Raw genomic sequence first — 20,572 nt, 5'->3', positions numbered from 1 at the left:
CTCTGTCTTGCATGAACCATATCTTGTCAAAATTAGGGTAACTTTGGATAATGGGGATAAAATCATCGTCCAAAACCTTCATTTACTGTTTGGTAGTCACCGTGTCATCGAGGAATATCACACCAATTATTCCATGAATGGACATTGCACACCACATAGTCCCCTGTTGAGGGTGAAAAGACTTCTGGATCACGAAATGTGGACTCTTAAGTCCCCCCCAAATGCGCCAGTTTTGCTTATTGATGAACCCATCCAAATGAAAGTGGGTTTCATCACTAAACCAAACCATAATGCACATACTAATTCTCATCATGCTCTGCGGCCAACCATGCAGTTCGAACACCCTAACACAATCCTTTTATAAGTTATGACGATTTTATTTCGTAATTGTCACCCTGTAAGTTGAGTTGTAAAACTACCATAGGCTGCCACAGACTACCATAAGTAAGTGTAGACTACAGTAGTTTCCGAGTAGCTTTGGTCAGTTAAGGTCGCACCCGCGTTGGCTATACATCAGGTGTGTTGCGTAGTTATCAGACGATAGTTCATAATAATTGCTTTCTTTACATATGCGATCAGTGGCGTAATAAATTTCCTTAAAAACCAGACACGGTGAATTGTATAGAAAGTGAGTCAGGATATATAAAGGGACGGGTAACTTGCACAATATTTTTATCCTACATAGTTATCCTCCTCTCTGTTACCTAAAAATAACCAATATTTATAGAAAGACTGAAATTGTCAATGTTTAATTCAGGTTTTATTAAAAAAATGGTTGATTTGTAATGTGCAACAGAAGAATGTTTTAGTAAAAATAAAGAAAACAATACATATTTATTGTATAATGCTAGGAAATGCAATTCCTCGACAAAAATATAAAAATAAAGAAAATGCAAAACAAAAATATATCATACACTACTTAATACTTCGTCTAGCTTGTATGAAACGTGTTTCTGATATTCATAAGTGACTTTGACATTTGTCAGTAATAAAAGGATACTCTTGCCTGTGGACATGTCTTGATGAAGAATGTTCTGTTGAGTACAAAGTAACAACAGTAATCACATACACTGAGCTGTCAAGTCGTGTAGGATACCTCCTATTTGCCCATCGTAGTGCAGCAACTCGACGTGGCAGGACTCGGCAAGTTTTTTGAGGCCCCCTGCAGAAATATTGCATCTATAATCATCCAGAATTGTGAAAGTGTTGCTGGTGCAGGATTTTGTGCACAAACTGACCTTGATTATGTCTCATAAATCTTCGATGGGATCCATGTCAGGCGATTTTGGTGGCCAAATCACTCACTTGAATGGTCTAAATTGTTCTTTAAACCAATTGTGAACAGTTGTGGCCTTGTGGCAAATTACATAAAGGACTAAGGAAAAGGCTTGGCAAATGTTTTGTCTGGAGTGTGGCCTATATGGGGCAGAAACATGGACACTGAGATGAGAGGATGAAAAAAGGTTAGAAGCATTTGAGATGTGGATGTGGAGGAGAATGGAGAGGAGAAGCTGGATGGAAAGAGTGAGTAATGAAAGAGTATTGGAAAGGGTAGGTGAGAGAAGATGTCTGCTGAAGGTTGTAAGAGAAAGGAAAAAGAACTGGTTGGGTCATTCATTGAGAAGGGAGTGCTTGCCCGCAGATGCTTTGGAAGGATCAGTTTGTGGGAGAAGACTGAGAGAAAGAAGGAGATACAAGATGATAGATGACATAAAGGGAAGAGGAAATTATGCACACCTGAAGAGGATGGCAGAAGACCGGAGAGCGTGAAGAACTACCACGTGAAAACCTGCCATTTGGCAGAACACTGATGATGAGGCCTTGTGACATGGCACATTGTCATCTATAAAAATTCCATCATTGTTTGGGAACTGGAAGACTATGAATGGCTGCATGTGGTCTCCAAGTAGACAAACCTAACCATTTCCAGTCAATGATCGGTTCAGTTGGACCAGTGGACACACTCCATTCCATGTAAACACAGCTTCGGTCCATGGCTTAGAGGGGTCTGCACTGTACTTGAATCCTACCATCAGCTCTTACCAACTGAAATTGGGACTTATCTGACCATGCCATGGTTTTCCAGTCATCTAGTGTCCAAACAATACAGTCATGAGCCTAGCAGAGGCACTGAAGTTGATGTGCTATTAGCAAAGGCACTCATGATGCCCCATTGTGGACAGTTTCTTTGCCACCACCAAGAGAATCTCTGCTCTTTTAAACCAACACCCTTCAGCCTATACCTGTAACCTACTATTCTATATAGAAATATCAACCATTTCCTCCACCAATTTTCCACAGTTTCTGTTCCTTTACCACACAGTGCCCTGCTTGGCAGTATTGATGCCACCTCCCTTTACACTAACACCCCAATGCCCATGGCCTTACCGCGGTGGTCTAGCGGTTCTAGGCGCGCAGTCCGGAACCGCGCGACTGCTATGGTCGCAGGTTCAAATCCTGCCTCGGGCATGGATGTGTGTGATGTCATTAGGTTAGTTAGGTTTAAGTAGTTCTAAGTTCTAGGGGACTGATGACCACAGACGTTAAGTCCCATAGTGCTCAGAGCCATTTGAACCATTTGAACCCATGGCCTTAAACCAACCACCTCCTTCCTGGTTGCCACGACCAACTATATCCTCACCCGTAATTACTTCTCCTTTGAAGACGTTACGTACAAACAAATCTGGGGTAAGGCTATGGGCACCCACATGGCAACCTATTCATGTGCCATCTAAAGGAATCCTTCATAAACACCCAGAATCCCAAACCCCTCACCTGGTTCAATTTCATTGATGACATCTTCGTGATCTGGATTGAGGGTGAGGACACCCTGTCCATATTCCTCCACAACCTCAACACCTTCTCTCCCATTCACTTCACCTGGTCCTACTCAACCCAACAAGCCACCTTCCTTGATGTTCACCTCCACCTCAAAGATGGCTACTTTAGTACCTCTGTCCATATCAAACCTATCAACTACCAGCAATATCTCCACTTTGACAGGTGCCACCCATTCCATGGCAAGAAATCCCTTCCATACAGCCTAGCCATCCATGGCAGTTGCATCTGTAGTGATGAGCAGTCCCTCTTAAAGTATACAGAGGGTCTCACTCAGGCATTTGCAGACCATAATTACCCTCCCAACTGTGTACACATACAGATCTCCTGTACCGTATCTTTCCAGGCACCCACCACCTCCCAAAGTCCAACTGTCTTCATATGGTCTTCCCTGTCTAAGCAGCTTTTTAGATCCTGCGTTAGTGACATGCTGTTGGATTGGTTGGAACAGGAGAATGGTGTTCCTCAGTGAAGTGTTTTAATAGTTACCCACTTTGTCATAGTTGTAAACAGTACCACGTCTTCAGTGAGGAGTCCTGTACAATGCTCCTTATTTGTGGATGATCTTGCTGTTTTCTGTTCCTCCTCCAGTGTTGCAACAGCAACTTGCGAGTTGCAACTTATTGTGCAGAGATTAGAGGAGTGGGCTGCAAAGACGGGGTTTCAGTTTTCTGCAGGTGTGTGTGTGTGTGTGTGTGTGTGTGTGTGTGTGTGTGTGTGTGTGTGTGTGTGTGTTTTAATTGTTCTTGTCATTATTTACCTGCCTTGCATGTGAGCGACACCATTCCATATTCTAAAGACTCAGCGAGGTCTCTGGGCCTCATTTTTGACTCCCAATTGTCATGGTTGCCATGCCTGAGAGGCCTGAAAGCCAGAACCCTGAAGGCACTGAATATCATAAAGTGCCTTAGCCACAGGTCTCGGGGAGGGGACAGGGAGCGTCTGCTCCTGTTGTATAGGACTTTCGTGCGTTCGCACCTAGACTATGGGTGCACAGTGTATGGATCAGCAAGGCTTTCTTATCAGAAGATGACAGTTTCCACCATGAGGAGGTTAGACTAGCAACAGGTGGTTATAGGACCCAGCCCCATACCCAGTCTCTGTGCCGAGGCTGGTGAACCGCCACTTACAGTCTGATGACAGCTCCTTGTAGTGCATCAGGCATGCAAGTACCTCACAGCTCCTCTTCACCTGCATGCCATACTGTTGTTCACTTGCCTCTGGAAAGCCTTTTCTCCATTTGTCCACAAGCAACAAGGCTGTTTGGGATCTGCATGCGGTGTGTGCTGGAGTCACTTGGTGTGGAGCAAGTACAACCCCAAATCCAGAGTTTTAACTGTCTGCCACTTTGCTTACTGCATAGGCCCATAGTAATTTTAAATTTAATGCATTACTATAGAGGATGTGCTGTGGCCCATGTTATTAATACATTATTTAAGGACATTTTAACTGAGCACCACAACTTTACACCTGTCTTTAGAAGAGATGTGGAATTATGTGCAATCTTGGGGACTCTGGAGGAGATGATAAGCGATACAGGTACGAAATTTCTTGTCTGTTCAGATTCTATGAATGCCCTTCACATTCTACATTGCATGTGCCCAGCAGATAAAGTAGTCCAGAATATCCAGGACGCCTCCTCCAGTTACAACAGCTGGGGAAGGAAGTGTCTTTCTGCTGGGTACCAGGGCACTTGGGGGTATTGCAGGGAATGTAAGGGCAGATGTAGGAGCCAAGGAGGCATGTCGCAATCCTCAGTTAGTTTGGTGCACCATCCCCCGGCGTGCTATAGCCCTGCTGAATGGCTTGAAGTGACAGACAATAAGTTTCGTCTAGTAAAGCCCATGACATGGCCTTGGCACATCTCCTTCCAGCCACGTCGATAGGACGAGGTCCTCCTTACTCATCTTCACATAGACGACAGCCCTATGACACATGACTTCTTGCTCTGGCGAGACAACCCTGCAATGTGTGGTGCTTGTGGCGTACAGATCACTGTGCATCACATTTTATTAGGCTGTGTTGCATTTTCAGACCAGAGGGTTGCGGAACATGAGGATGGTCTTAGTGTTGCCAGAGCGACTGCCTCGCCCATGTTTTTTGTGAATGGTCAGCCTGTCACATTTGCCTGTGCCATTGTTTTAGCTTGTGTGTCATTTTAATTATATTGTAATTGGTGGTATAGCAACTTTCACCCTTTTTGCATTGTCTTAAGGTGTTTGAGATAGAGTAAGTTTGTGAATGAATGCTAGTGAGGTGGGAGTGAGTGCATGAATGTCATTTTATAGGTTTTATCCTCACTGTGTACAACAGTTTTATCCACATTCATTCCTTTTAAAATGTGTCAGGGCACTGCACTGATAACCTCACCGCTGACACACACACACACACACACACACACACACACACACACAGCACTGCAGGTTGTATGTTGCTCCTCAGCTGAGCACGTATGGTGCACCAGCAGAGAGAGAGGCAGAGAGAGTGAGAGAACTGGCTGCCTCAATCTCTTCACCGACAGGAGAGTGAAGCTCTCTCCACTCTGATGACAACTGTTTGCACTTACAGCATAAAACACTTGCCTTGTCGTGTTTACAAACACACATCTTTCAGAAAAAAGCACACCCATTATAAATAATTTTAATTGTTTATCTCCTATAAACCTTTAGGCTTGCTTGTCCCATATACTTTTTAGTGTCAGCATTGGTGGGTGCATGCTTCGATGCACATCTTTACTATAGAGGTGGGCATCTGTGCTCTTCCAGAAACGAGTGTAGTCACCGATTGTCAGAAAACTACTTATTTCATTTCCATTGTACTCCATCACAGTTACATTATTTGTGAAGAAAGAATTCTTTGGTCAATACATAAAATATGCACATTTGTATTCACAGAGGGCATTGACAACTGACCTGTTGATTCCACCCCTCCCACTCTGGCCCTGTGTTCATCTTTCTTAGTGTTTTATTAGCATTCATTTCCACATACTCTTTTACATTTAATTATTCATGTAGGACCATTATCTCTTTTACATTTAATTATTCATGTAGGACCATTATCTATGAGGGTGGTTTGGAAATTTCTCGGAACGGAATAGAAAAAAAGTACTTACATCACTGAAACTTTTTTTTATTTTCCAATGTAGTGTCCTTATAGATTAATGCACTTGTCCAACAATGTTCCAGTACCTTGATCTCATCTCAAAAATGTGTTTCCTCCAGGCCTGCAAAATAGTTGTCAACTCCGGCTATCAATTCTTTGTTTGAAGTGAATCTTTGCCCACCAAGAAACATTTTCGGTTTTGGGAAGAGATGGAAGTCTGACGGAGCCATATCAGGTGAATAAGGCGGGTGTCACAACAATTCATACCTTAGTTCATGTGATTTTGCCATGGCGATGGCACGTGTGCGGGTGTGCATTGTCTTGATGGAAGATGACTTTCTTCCTTACTGAATCTGGCCTTTTTTCATGAATCTTTTGTTGCATATTGTCTATGATGTTAGCATAGTATTCTCCAGTAATTGTTTGCTCAGTGGGGAGATAATCTACCAACAGAATCCCTTTCGCATCCTAGAACACATGATGCCATGACCTTTCCCGCCGAAGGAATTGTCTTTGCTTTCTTTGGTGGCGAAGAATCAGCATGTTTCCACTGCTTTGACTGTTGTTTTGTTTCTGAGGTATAGTAGTGCACTCAAGTTTCATCTGTGGTCACAAACCGGCACAAAAAATCTTGTTCATTTCTCCTAAAACAGGCCAAACATTGTTCCGATATGCCCATTCTCTTGTGTTTTTGATCCAGCGTCATGAGTCGCGGCACCCATTTTGCAGATAATTTTTTCATTTGTAATTCTTCAATTAAAATGTGATATACCCTTTCAGATGACATCTGGCAAGTGTGAGCAATTTCATGCACCCCAGTGGGCTCACGGTTCTTTCATGAGCTTGTGCATGGCACACACACATCCCCTAGCAGTTGCAGCCCATTCTTCCTTACCTGGCTGCATTTCCATGACCATTTTGTGCACTTTTGCTATGATTTCTGGAGTAGTGACATCTTGGCTGACCACTGCGCGGAGCCTCAGCTAAGCTCTCCTGACCAAATTTAAATTCATTTGTCCACTTGAAAACAGTTGAATATGAAGTAACAGAGTCCCCCAGTGTGTTCTGGAAATCAGCATGAATGTCCTTTGCTTTCATACCTTTCTTTACGAAGTACTTAATCACCTCTTAAATCTCAATTTCCCCCCCCCCCCCCCCTCCCCCTCCATCTTCATAAATCACTACACGGGAACAACAGAGCCACATCACCACCACAGCTCTCTTCCAAGAGCACTGACGTGGCATGTGTTTACAGGCAGTAGTGCAGTGAATATCATGTTAACAACTCGTTGTGCTAGCACTGACCTCTTGTGGTGATTCTGAGAACTTTTCAAACTACCCTCGTATCCACCAGTATCCACTGTACTCCAAACAAATGGTCTATTTCACTTAAACAATTTGTTGTTAACGGATGTAATTTTTTCTTGCATCTGCTTCATAATTTGCTCTGTGCATATTTCTTAAGAGCTGTTTCTCCCCCCAGTGGGCTCACGGTTCTTTCATGAGTTTGTGCATGGCACACACACATCCCCTAGCAGTTGCAGCCAATTCTCCCTTACCTGGCTGCATTTCCTTCACCCCGCCCCTCCCTCCCTCCCTCCCTCCTTCCCCATTGCCCCCTCCTTCCCCTCTCTTGGAGTTCTGATTTACATCGACCTGGCTATCCTCCTGATTTGCTGAATTGCTTTTGATTTTGTTCCTTCTGCCGGTTCCTTTAATCCTTTTTGGCATTTAGGTCCCCGCTTGAGGTTTGACCTCCACTTCTAAATTTTCTGTTCGTAGTGTGAGCCATATGGGGAAGAACTCCCTCCCTAGTGTCTGCGTTGTGGATTCCCCTCTTCCTTCCCCACCGTAGCCCCCTTCCTCCCTGCTAGATCATCAGCAGGTGTAGCCAGTCCATTTTGTGGGACTATGTACCCATCTCACTGAGCCCCCTGACAATACAGGGATCACACTACTGTTACCTGAGCTGTTGCCTCCACATGTATGCCAAGGAGTGGTTGCTTGTCTTCCTAGAGGATTGGAAGACCCGGCAACGGCCGCCATGTCTGTTGTTGTGGCTGGGTTGCATTCATGGGGAGAGCTACTGATTGGAGTGGGTGGTATGCTTGGCGCATGAAGCTACAAGAAATCTCGCCGTTCTCAATTGGCCGGCTCTTTGAATGGTGAGGGATCCTTGAACGTTGCTTCGTATAATGCAACAGCCTTCCCTTCCCTGGCTACACCATGGGAGGATGGCCAGGCTTGCTGTCTTGGTACGAAACGCTTTCCCTGCTACGTCGTCTATACTGGGACGGATAGGGACACACTCGTTGACACAAAGCCATTGTTTTCTGTAGAGAATATTGAAGACAAGTTTGATGAAGTGGAGTGTCTCAGTAAGATGCGTTTGGGCTCCCTGTTGATCAAAGCTTCTTATGCCACGCGGCCTGCAGCTCTTCGTGCTTGTTATCATCTTGTCAATGTCGCAGTGTGTATTACCCCTCACCAATCTCTGAATATGGTCCAGGGAGTGATTTTCCATAGGGACCTTATCCTTCAAACAGATGAGGAACTCCAGGCTAATCTGGAGCTGCGTGGTGTTCATTTTGTGCAGTATGTACAGAAGAGTCACAAAGACACTTGCACCAATATTGGTGCCTTCTTTCTAGGTTTTGAGGCGGGATAACCTCCCAGAGCAGGTCACTGTTATGTGGTACAGATGTGACGTAAAGCCGTATGTTCCACCACTTGTGAGGTTCTTTTGGTGCTCGCGTTTTGGGCATTTGTCTTCCCGCTGTTCGTCAGACCCTCTGTGTGGTGACTCAATGAGGGAAGCCCCTGTGTTCCACCGCCCATGTGTGTCAGTTGTCATGACCGCTACTCCCCTTGCTCACCAGATTGGCCAGCTTACAAGAGAGAAAAGAAGATCCAAGAGTACAAGTCTCTCAATGACATGTCTTATGCTGAGGCTCGCCAAAAATATAAGAGAGTCCATCCAGTGTCACTTTCTTCAACTTTTGCCTCTGTTACATTCTTTCCCCACCTCATACCTCTTCCTTACCCCAGCCCCCTCCCCCTTTCCCCTCCCCCTTTCCCCTCCCCCTTTCCCCTCCCCCTTTCCCCTCCCCCTTTCCCCTCCCCCTCCCATGCAATTCCCACAACCTCCCCTCCAGGAACCGCTCTCCCCGGCCAAAGAAGTGCCCCCCTTTTTCAGCACCTGTTGGTGATGGTGCTGTCCGCAGCGTGTCTCAGGCTGAAAGCCTACGAGCACAACTTGGTCACAAGATGCACCATCTGTGCGCCTCAAGGTTGCCCGCTCTCTTTCGGTTCCTAATCTTGCAAACCCTGTACTCCATCTGTGCCCTGCCCTGCCCTGCCCTGCCCTCCTCCATCTGTGACAGAGGAGAAGAAGATGACACTCAAGTACCAAGACAAGGCCCCTCCGGTGCCCCCAGAGGTGCCATCTCCCCTCTCGCAACCTGAGTCTGACATCTTATTTATGAATTTCATCACATCCTTGTCAGTGACAACCACTGACAGAGTGATATGACTTCCTCCAGGCTTCTTTATGTCTAGCCTGGACTCACTCCCCATGATCACCCAGTGGAAAGGCAGTGCATACTATCGCCATTGTTGTGACTTGGCAAGACAGCCAAGTCACAATGAGAGGAAGCCGAAAGGCACGCGTTAAGCTCACGCAGATTGGCGTGAGGTCTGGAACAGTTAAAGGAATTAATAGCAGCAGATAAAGTACGTAGTTGATGCAATACTTAACTTTAATCCACAATTGTAGAACATCTCTCTTGACGGTACATGTTATAACCACAATATAAAATAATATCAAATGCTATGGCGCCTTGCTAGGTCGTAGCAAATGACGTAGCTGAAGGCTATGCTAACTATCGTCTCGGCAAATGAGAGCATAGTTGTCAGTGATCCATCTCTGGCTAAGTCGGCTGTACAACTGGGGCGAGTGCTAGTAAGTCTCTCTAGACCTGCCGTGTGGTGGCGCTCGGTCTGCAATCACTGACAGTGGCGACACGCGGGTCCGGCGTATACTAATGGACCGCGGCCGATTTAAAGGCTACCACCTAGCGAGTGTGGTGTCTGGCGGTGACACCACAGCCGTCTACCAGAAGTAAGATGTCTTCTTTCCTCCTATTCTTCGTTCCGTCTTGCTCTTCAAGAAATGCACTTCCCTGGTGACCACTCTTCAATGTTTTGTGGTTATTGGGCATTCTGTCGGAACCGTGCTGGCCCCGGACTAGCATCTGGTGGGGTCTGCACTTTGGTTCACTCCTATGTCATTAGTGACTGGATCCCCCTTCATCCCAACCTGGAAGCAATAGTGGTTAGAGTGCAAACGACTCGAGCAATCACCGTTTGCAATGTCTACCTCCCTCCAGGTAGACTATTTCCTTATGTTGAACTCTCTACCTTAATACAGCATTTCCTGTCCCCGTTCCTCCTCCTCAAGGGCTTCAGTGCCCACCACCCACTGTGAGGGTGTGCCACTTCAATGGGTAGTCAATTAGGAGTAATTGACTAACTTATTACTTCGATTTGTGTCTCCTTAGTGACAGTTCCCCTACCCACTTCAGTGCCACTCATGGCACCTTTACTGCTATCGATCTCATGATCTCCTCCCCTCCTCTCATGGCTTCCCTAAATCGGTCATCCAATGATGATTTTTGTTACAATGACCACTGTCCGGTAATTCTGGCATTTCCCTGCTGCCGCCAGTCAGACAGGCTCCCACATTGGGCATTCCACAGAGCTGTTGGCCTTTGTATACGTGTGCTGTGCACTTCAATACTTCTCTCTTGGGTTGCATTGTTGTGGTTATGCAAGACGTCTCTGACGCTATCTTTCATTCCGCTGGCACTGCTATCCCCCTCTCCACAGGTCCCCCTCATTGTCGACCAGTACCACAGTGGACTGAGAACATAGAGTCGATATCCAGGAACATCGACAGGTGCTACAGTGATTTAATGGCCAAATACTAAATGTCTTTTTCCAAAGCTGTTTCACAGAGGAAGACTGCACTGTAGTTCCTTCTCTAGATTGTCGCACAGATGACAAAATGGTAGATATCGAAGTAGACGACAGAGGGCTAGAGAAACAATTAAAATCGCTCAAAAGAGGAAAGGCTGCTGGACCTGATGGGATACGAGTTCGATTTTACACAGATTACGTGAAGGAACTTGCCCCCTTTCTTGCAGTGGTGTACCGTAGGTCTCTAGAAGAGCGTAGTGTTCCAAAGGATTGGAAAAGGACACAGGTCATCCTCATTTTCAAGAAGGGACATCGAACAGATGTGCAGAACTATAGACCTATATCTCTAACGTCGATCAGTTGTAGAATATTGGAACACGTATTATGTTCGAGTATAATTACTTTTCTGGAGACTAGAAATCTACTCTGTAGGAATCAGCATGGGTTTTGAAAAAGACAATCGTGTGAAAACCAGCTCGCGCTATTCGTCCACGAGACTCACGGGGCCATAGACACGGCTTCCCAGGTGGATGCCGTGTTTCTTGACTTCCGCAAGGCGTTCGATACAGTTCCCCACAATCGTTTAATGAACAAAGTAAGAGCATATGGACTATCAGACCAATTGTGTGATTGGATTGAAGAGTTCCTAGATAACAGAATGCAGCATATCATTCTCAGTGAAGAGAAGTCTTCCGAAGTAAGAGTGATTTCAGGTGTTCCATAGGGGAGTGTCATAGGACCGTTGCTATTCACAGTATACATAAATGACCTTGTGGATAACATTGGAAGTTCACTGAGGCTTTTTACGGATGATGCTGTAGTATATCGAGAGGTTGTAACAATGGAAAATTGTACTGAAATGCAGGAGGATGTGCAGCGAATTGATGCATGGTGCAGGGAATGACAATTAAATCTCAATGTAGACAAGCGTAATGTGTTGTGAATACATAGAAAGAAAGATCCCTTATCATTTAGCTACAATATAGCAGGTCAGCAACTGGAAGCAGTTAATTCCATAAATTATTAAAATATAATGATCATATAAAGTTGATCGTCGGTAAAGCAGATGCCAGACTGAGAGTCATTGGAAGAATCCTAAGGAAATGCAGTCCAACAACAAAGGAAGTAGGTTACAGTACACTTGTTCGCCCACTGCTTGAATACTGTTCACCGGTGTGGGATCCCTACCACATAGGGTTGATAGAAGAGATAGAGAACATCCAATGGAGAGCAGCGCACTTAGTTATGGGATCATTTAGTAATCGCGAAAGCGTTACGGAGATGATAGATAAACTCCAGTGGAAGACTCTGAAGGAGAGACGCTCAATAGCTTGGTATGGGCTTTTGTTGAAGTTTCGAGAACAAACCTTCACTGAGGAGTCAAGCAGTATATTGCTCCCTCCTACGTATATCTCGCGAAGAGACCATGAGAATAAAATCAGAGAGATTAGAGCCCACACAGAGGCATACCGACAATCCTTCTTTCCTCGAACTATACGAGACTGGAATAGAAGGGAGAACCGATAGAGGTTCTCAAGGTACCCTCCGCCACACACCATCAGGTGGCTTGCGGAGTATGGATGTAGATGTAGCCTCCGCCACACACCGTCAGGTGGCTTGCTGAGTATGGATGTAGATGTAGATGTAAATGTAAATGTAAATGTAAATGTAAATGACACCATTCACTGACCAACCTCCTCACTTTTATTAAGCTGGATATGTGCTATGTTTCCTCCCTGGTGATGAATGCCTCTTCATTGCAGTGTTAGTCCAAGCTCCATAACCTTCTGGGCCACCAGCAACAGTGAACTGTCCAGGGTCTTAACCTTTAAGGTGCTCTGTGCACTGATCCATTGGTCTTTGCAGAACAGCTTGTGGCACACTTTGCGACGGCATCAGCATCCTCTTCTTGACCCGCTACCTTTCTCCTGCAGAAATGCCGTGTTGCACAGACCCCCTTCTGTTTTAGCCCACACCATGCTGAACCCTAAAATGCATCCTTCATTGAATGGGAATTCTTGAAGGCTCTTACCTCTTCACAAGACACATCTCCAGGCCCGAATTCCATCGTCAACCAGATGATCCAACACTTAGACATTATCCAGAGACATCACCTCCTCAGGGTCTTTAACCATCTTTAACCACATTTGGCTCACAGGTGCAGTGGTGAGACAGTATAGTTATCCCCGTCCTTAAGCCCAGGAAGAACCCAACATCTCTCAACAGCTACCATCCAATTAGCCTGACAAATTTACTTTGTTAACTGGTTAGCTTCAGGTTGTGTTGGGTACTCGAGTCTCGGGGCCTTTTTTCCCTGTATTGGTGTGGCTTCTGGGAAGGATGCTCTCCACCTGTCCATTTACTCAGATTGGAAACAGTGATCCGGCAGTCTTTTACTAACTTCCGGCACCTTGTTGTGGTCTTCTTTGACCTACATAAGGCATACAACACAGCTTGGCACCATCACATTTTAGTTACCTTCCATGACTGGAGCTTCTGTGGCCCCCTTCTGATTTTTATCTGCAGGTTTTTATCTCACTGGCTCCTCTGGATTCGAATTGGCACTTCACTCAGTATCCTACTACAGGGTTCTGTGTTAAGTGTCACACTTTTCCTCATAACCATCAATGGACTTGTAACATTTGTTGGGCCAGTGGTTACCCCGGCATTGTACGTTGATGATTTTTGCATCTAGTGCAGCTCCCACTCTGATGGGTCATCTCCCATGGCATCCAGTTTTGTCCCTCCAAAAGACAGGTCATGCATCTTTGTCGTCGACTCACAGTACACACCGATCCAGAACTTCATTTAGACGACCAGCTCCTTGATGTTGTAGCAAAGTCCCATTTCTTGGGCCTTATTTTTGATAAAAAGCTGATTTGGCTGCCCCATATTCACCTCCTAAACCTTAATGCTCTCCGCCTCCTGGCCCACACTTCTTGGGGTGCAGACCGTTCCACTCTTCTCCATCTTTAATGTGCTCAGGTCTTGTCCAGACTAGATTATGGTAGTCAGGTTTATGGCTCAGTGGCTCCTTCCACTATGCAAATACTTGATCCTGTTCACCATTGTGAGGTGCATCTGGCTATTGGTGCTGACCCTGTTCATCGTTGTGGTGTGCATCTGGCTGTTGGTGCCTTTCGTGCTAGTCCTTTTGACAGTATCATAGCAGAAGCAGGGATTCTCCCCCCCCTCCCCCCCCCCCCCCTCTCCTCTCTCTCTCTCTCTCTCTCTCTCTCTCTCTCTCTCTCTCTCTCTTTCTCTCTCTACAAATATGGTGGAGCCAACTCGTGGTTTCTTACCCAACTGCCATTCGCCAATTCCCTGACCATCCCGTGTCCTCTGCCCTCTTTGCGAATGACGAATGTCTCTCTCCTGATAACCGCCCATGGGAGGAATTGCTGGTTGGAATGCGTCCCACTTCCCTCTGTCGGTATCTCGAGTCATTGGAATGCACCCCGTGTATTTCCTCCCCCCCTGGATAGTGCCTAGACCACGGATTAGGACCGACTTGTTCCAGGGTCCTAAGGTCTCTGTCGCCCTTGCAGAGTTCCAGGGTGCCACCTTCTTCTACACTGATAGTTCTGAGATGATAGATAAGGTGGGATATGTTTTCATGTCTCCTACTGGTGTAGAACATCTTTTATTGCTGGTATCACATAGTGTGTTCACAACAGAGCTCCTAGCCATTTACAGAGCCCTCCATTTTGTTTCTCAGGCCTCTCTCGACAGTGTTGTAATTTGTAAAGACTCAAAGAACAGCCTGCAGGCTATCGACCAATGCTACTCTCGTCACCCTTTGGTCTCTGCTATCCATGACCTTCTCTCTGGACTTGGCTGTGCTGCTCTGGGTTCCAAGTCATTGGCATCCCAGGGAATGAACTGGCTGACCATTTGGCTAGTGATGCAGATACTTACCCCATTCCTTTTCATGATTCCAGCTGCAGATGTGTGGATCTACATCAAATCTCTTTTTTCCCAAAAGTGGAATGACATTTGGAACACTACTGCTCACAGTAATAAACTCTGCACAGTCAAGAAGTCTACTGCAGTTTGGCACTCTTCCTTCTGTTCCTCTCGGAAGTAGTTCACCAATGAGTAGATGGCATACCGTCTACGCATTGGTCATACCAGCCCCACTCATTGTTTCCTCTTGTGTAGCGAACCACCCCCACAATGTGGTTGTGGAGCCAGACTGACAGTACCGCATATATTGGTGGACTGTCCCCCCTCTGTTGGCCCTTTGTCCTAAGTGTTGTTTTCCAGATTTCTTAAATTTAATATTGGCAGATGATTCACGGATAGTTTAACTGGTCCCCAGTTACTTCTGTGAAAGTGGTTTTTATTTTCAGATATAAGGTTTTCCTTTGCTCCTTGATCAGGGGCCAGGTGGTTGTGGTTGGGGCCTCTCTTCATGTTTTCTCGTTCTGGGACCCAGGACCACTCTTCTTTGCAAAGACCGCTCTTTTATCCCTCTGTTTTCCCAGTTTTTAGATTTGGGCTACCCTTTTATACCTTTTACTGTGTGTATTTTAACTTCCTCATTTTATAGTTTGACTCCTGTCCACTTTTAGCAGCCTCTCTCTTCCGTGTGTAACTTTGGAATCGCGGGACTGATATATTCACCATTTAGCTCCATGCCCCCTTCAGTCAATCAATCAATGCAGGTTTCTTAATAATAATGACCTTTAGAAATTCTGTCACCTTTTTTCAAATCTTCATTCCCAGGAAGAAATCTCTGATCCCAAACTGAAGATTTTGACTCTTTCGTATACTATCAACAGTGCTCAAATCACTCCAATTTTACATGAATACAATATTTGTTGTAATTGACAATGTTGTTTCATTTTTATCTTAAAGTTGAAACTGTTCTCATTACCTATTTCATCCCTTTGTTTGTGTTGGTTGTTGTAGAAAAATTATGGCTTTTAATTTGTGTGTGTGTGTGTGTACTCACATATATTTCCTAAGGGGAGCATTGCAGCTGTTATTGTTGTGTATTTTTACATTTTTAAAGTTGAAACTGTTCTCATTACCTATTTCATCCCTTTGTTTGTGTTGGTTGTTGTAGAAAAATTATGGCTTTTAATTTGTGTGTGTGTGTGTGTGTGTGTGTGTGTGTGTGTGTACTCACATATATTTCCTAAGGGGAGCATTGCAGCTGTTATTGTTGTGTATTTTTACATTGCATTGTTTTGTGCAAAAAAAAAAAAATGACAATTTCCCTTTTTCTTGTAGGACTGGTCCCACGAAGACTTCGCATACTTTCAGAACGACATGGAATTGCAATTCCACAATATAATCTGCTGTCAAAAGAGAAACAACGCAATGTAAAATTGTTGTTGAAGGATTACTACAGTTCTCTTTGCAAGCATAGATTGAAGGTGGGTATCAGTTTAATATGAGCCAGATACTTGTTTATATTACTGATTTAGCTGCTCGGTACAGTTTTGCGATTTAAACTGAAGTGTTTTCTTGATATTATGTAATTATTATTTGTACGAGTCCTACTAATTGTTTCCCAAGGAAGCCATGATAATTCCATGCCAGCTGGTCTTGTGCCAGTTCTAATGAGGGTCTGATATTCCTCATTGGTAATAATATTCCATGTTTCTGACAATGTCCTGCTTGTGTTGAAATCCATTGTTTGCAGTGATTCTCCCAGTATGATAGCTGACTGCCTGGATTTTAATCAGCTCATTATAAATGAAGGTACATCACAGTGTATTGGGAGATGAGAAATTTTAATTAATTTTTCATGTTTCTTGAGAAGGGCACTGTCTTCAAAGATATGGTGGCACAGTGTGTGGCTTAGAGGAGATAACCAGTAAAGAGGGGTAGGTCTGATGCAACTTGTTACTGTCCTCATTGCTGCATGTATCTGAACATCGATTTTTCTCACATGTGTACTATTAATCCACACTAGAGCACAGTATTCAGCAGCAGAATATGCAAGTGCTAAGGAAGAACATTGTAGTGCTGTAGCTCTAGCACTCTGTGAGGTACCATTCATCTTCTGTAAGGTTGTTGCTGTTCAATCTCAGCTTTGCTGCAGTTTTCGCTGTGTGTTTCTTTTACAACAAGATTCTGTCAGCAACTACTCTTACAAGGGGAGGCCGCCAATTGTGAAATTCAGATTCGATTCATACTGTGTATAATAAAAGCTTATGGTAAGAGGTGTAATGTGGCAAAGCACCAAGATGCACTTCTTAGCCGTTGTCAACAAAATCGACAGTTAAAAGAAACTGCTGCGGTGAAATACTCTCTACGATTAATAATTTTCTACAGCGTCGTGGCGCAGCGGTAAGGGCTCGGGTTCGTAATCCGAAGGTCGCCGGATCGAATCTCGCGCCATGCAATTATTTGTATTATTAGTTTTTCGTTTAACAGGGTGTACCAAAGCTCTCACGTCCGCATCGATTTTCGACGATGTTATAAGTTGTGCTAGGGACTGCATCTATCTTCGAAGTTAGCAGGCAACTACGCTGTTATGCGGCGGCTCGTTTCGGCCCATTCATCTGTCCTTCAAGTGTAACGAGCGAGTAACGGAGTTTATGTTTCATACCTGCCACAGCAAATTTGTGTTCGTGGGTCTATATTCTAATTCGAACATTTGACTTACGCTATACGTATTCGTTTCGGAATATCGTTTCCACGTCTTCCGTTAACTATACGTGGTTAACATTATGAGGACAATAACATTTATGAAATACAACTTTGTTTGTGGAAAACATAATGATGTTCGAAGTCGCCAGTTTTTCCACGACAAACGACTTTCAACAACTTATTATATGCATAATTGTTGCAACAGATTGCCGGGACGCTGTAGAAAACATATTAATCGTAGAGAGTATTTCACCGCAGCGGTTTCTTTTAACTGTCGATTTTCTCGACAACGGCTGAGAAGTGCATCTTGGTGCTTTGCCACATTACACCTCTGGCCATGAGCTTTTATTATGCGCAGTATGAATCGAATCTGAATTTCACAATTGGCGGCCTCCCCTTGTTAGATGTTTCGGGAAGTGCTGGTGGTGGAGGCTTTTACCATTAAAGATGACACGCAACTTTGCATTGGCTGTTATACACTGAAGCACCATAGAAACGGGTATAGGCACAAGTATTCAAATACGGAGAGATGTTAACAGGCAGAATATGGCACTGCGATCGGCAATGCATAAAATATAAGACAAGTGTCTGGCACAGTTGTTAGATCAGCTACTGCTGCTACAGTGGCAAGTTATCAAGATTTAAGTGAGTTTGAATGTGGTGTTACACTATGTGATCAAAAGTATCTGGACACCTAGCTGAAAATGACTTAAAAGTCCGTGGTGCCCTCCATCGGTAATGCTGGAATTCAACATGGTGTTGGCCCACCCTTAGCTTTGATGACAGTTTCTACTCTCGCAGGCATGCGTTCAGTGAGGTGCTGGAAGGTTTCTTGGGGAATGGCAGCCCATTCTTCATGGAGTACTGCACTGAGGAGAGGTATCAATGTTGGTTGGTGAGGCCTGACATGAAGTCGGCATTCCAAAACATCCCAAAGGTGTTCTATAGGATTCAGGTCAGGACTCTGTGCAGGCCAGTCCATTACAGGGATGTTACTGTCGTGTAACCACTCCACCACAGGCCATGCATTATGAACAGGTGCTCGATCGTGTTGAAAGATGCTATCGCCATCCCCGAATTGATCTTCAACAGTGCCCCACATGATATTAGGCAGGTGTACCAGTTTTTTTGGCTCTTCAGTGTATTTTTAAGATGAAAACAGCTAACTTCAGTCTTTGTTGGAAGTAGTGTTAATCTCCACTTTTTGACGTATTCATGCATTGTACTTAGATCTGCGAGGAGTATCTCTTCACTAGCTTCAAGACTTCTCTGTTGAGTTGCCAAAGTCGGATTGTCCATGTAAATGAACTTCCTTGACTCTTGTTTCAGGGAGATCAGATGTATATAAGTTGAACAAACTGGTGCCAAAACTGAACTCTGTCTGCTTAATCGATTGCTATGGACCAGTTGGAAGTAGCTTTAAGATAACATCTTGTTTATGAGCCTAATTACGGTTTAGCATTGTATATTTCATGATGATGGACACTGGATTCCAGGTATCAGTGTTCCATTTTTACCTAACTGAATTTCAGTTTCATAAATCTTAAAGGTGTAACCCAAGGACTCAGTACGAATAGATGTAAATGACTGACTTTTTTAAATATCAAAGTTGCATTATTGAATAATTTTGACTCTGCTGCCATGATCTTTTAAAATATACTGATTTCTTGAAAGTATGTAATTGTCATCATAAAATTATCCTGTGTAGCAGCATGTAGTATGTTATTTATCCATGGAGCCTTCTATTATACACCATGTTGTTCCTCTGTCTTTCTTTCCCTGAGAGGAGCTAGTCACTGTGTGGTATAACGAGTACATTACCAAACTTGGTGAAAGGAGTTTCAAATAACTACATAATCTATTTGGAAATTGTGAATACTCAATGATTGATCAGTCTATTACAAAATTTAAAACTGTACTTTGAGCTATGTTAATGTAAGCCCACGCATTCTTTTCACACAGTTGTTCACTTTGTTTGGTGATATTTTTGGAGGATTCATTTAGCAATGTTCTAATCACAAATTTCTGAATGTTGGGAGTGAAGTTCTCTCTTTTGAAGCTTTTTCTTTCTGTTTCACTATAGGAACATCTGGAGCTTCAGAATTTTGTGAGACAGAACAGAAAAATATTGCAGACTAAGGGAGAGTTAAGCAGTGAACGTAAAGAAAAATTAGAAGCTTTACAGGCATCCTTTGAACGTATTGATGTTGGAACACAACAGTTTGCAGAAGCCTTGGATGAAGACATTCCAGCACTTCCTGAGGACGGTTGGTTCCTGTTCTTAACTGTTCAAACTCTTACACTCATAAATGTTAAAACTAAAACCTCATGGTGGAATTACTGGAACAAAATTAAATTTAACACGTGGTATGAGACCGTGCAGGACATGTGAATAAGAAATATGCTATGAATGCACCTGCCTGGTCTCGGCAGAACATTTGGAGGAGTTGTATTAGATGTATTGGATTGGTGCATAATTTTATAGCATTTTCCATTAAGTTTAATAAACACATCAGATAATCATAACAGAGATTTTAATCATGAATAATATAGTCTCCTTCACCATTTACAACAGTCTGCCAGTGCCGGGGTAACTTTTTGATTCTGTCACTGTAGAAATCATATGGTTTTGTGTTAAACAACTCATTGAGCCATGCTCAGAGTGTATTTTCATCTGGAAAGGAAGTTCCTTGAAGGTTGTTTGATAGAGAGTGGAAAAGGTGAAAATCTGAGGGCGCAAGATCGGGTGAATGAGATGGGTACAGAATGGCCTCCAGACCCAGTTCCTGTATTTTTATTTATTTATTTATATATTTATTTTTTTTATTTTTTTATTTATTTATTTATTTATTTTTTTTTTTTTTTTTTGCCAGTGTAGCACAACACAGTTGGGCATTATTGTGGAGTAACATCGCTTCTTGCTGTCTTCCTGGTTGTTGTTCTTGGACTGCATCTGCAAGGTGGCTCAGTTGTTAACAATAAATGTCAGCACGTGATGGTAACACCTCGGGGAAGCAACTTGTAGTACAAAGCAATTCATAGTACACCA

The 20,572-nt window shown here is 43.9% G+C and overlaps 1 protein-coding gene across 2 annotated transcripts in view; it reads left to right on the top strand.

Moving 5' to 3' along the window:
* LOC124554809 (regulator of nonsense transcripts 2-like) overlaps positions 1-20,572 on the top strand; it is a 233,707-nt gene that overhangs the window by 85,445 nt on the left and 127,690 nt on the right. For both annotated transcript variants that reach the window (XM_047128465.1, XM_047128466.1), the window contains 2 exons: positions 16,156-16,301; positions 19,607-19,790. In XM_047128465.1, coding sequence (XP_046984421.1) covers positions 16,156-16,301; positions 19,607-19,790 — 330 coding nt within the window. The remainder of the gene's footprint in view (positions 1-16,155; positions 16,302-19,606; positions 19,791-20,572) is intronic.

This window comes from Schistocerca americana, chromosome X, assembly GCF_021461395.2.
Source record: "Schistocerca americana isolate TAMUIC-IGC-003095 chromosome X, iqSchAmer2.1, whole genome shotgun sequence".
NCBI classification, from domain to species: domain Eukaryota; kingdom Metazoa; phylum Arthropoda; class Insecta; order Orthoptera; family Acrididae; genus Schistocerca; species Schistocerca americana.
Note: the sequence above shows the minus strand (reverse complement) of the source record. Positions and strands in the feature narration are given on the sequence as shown.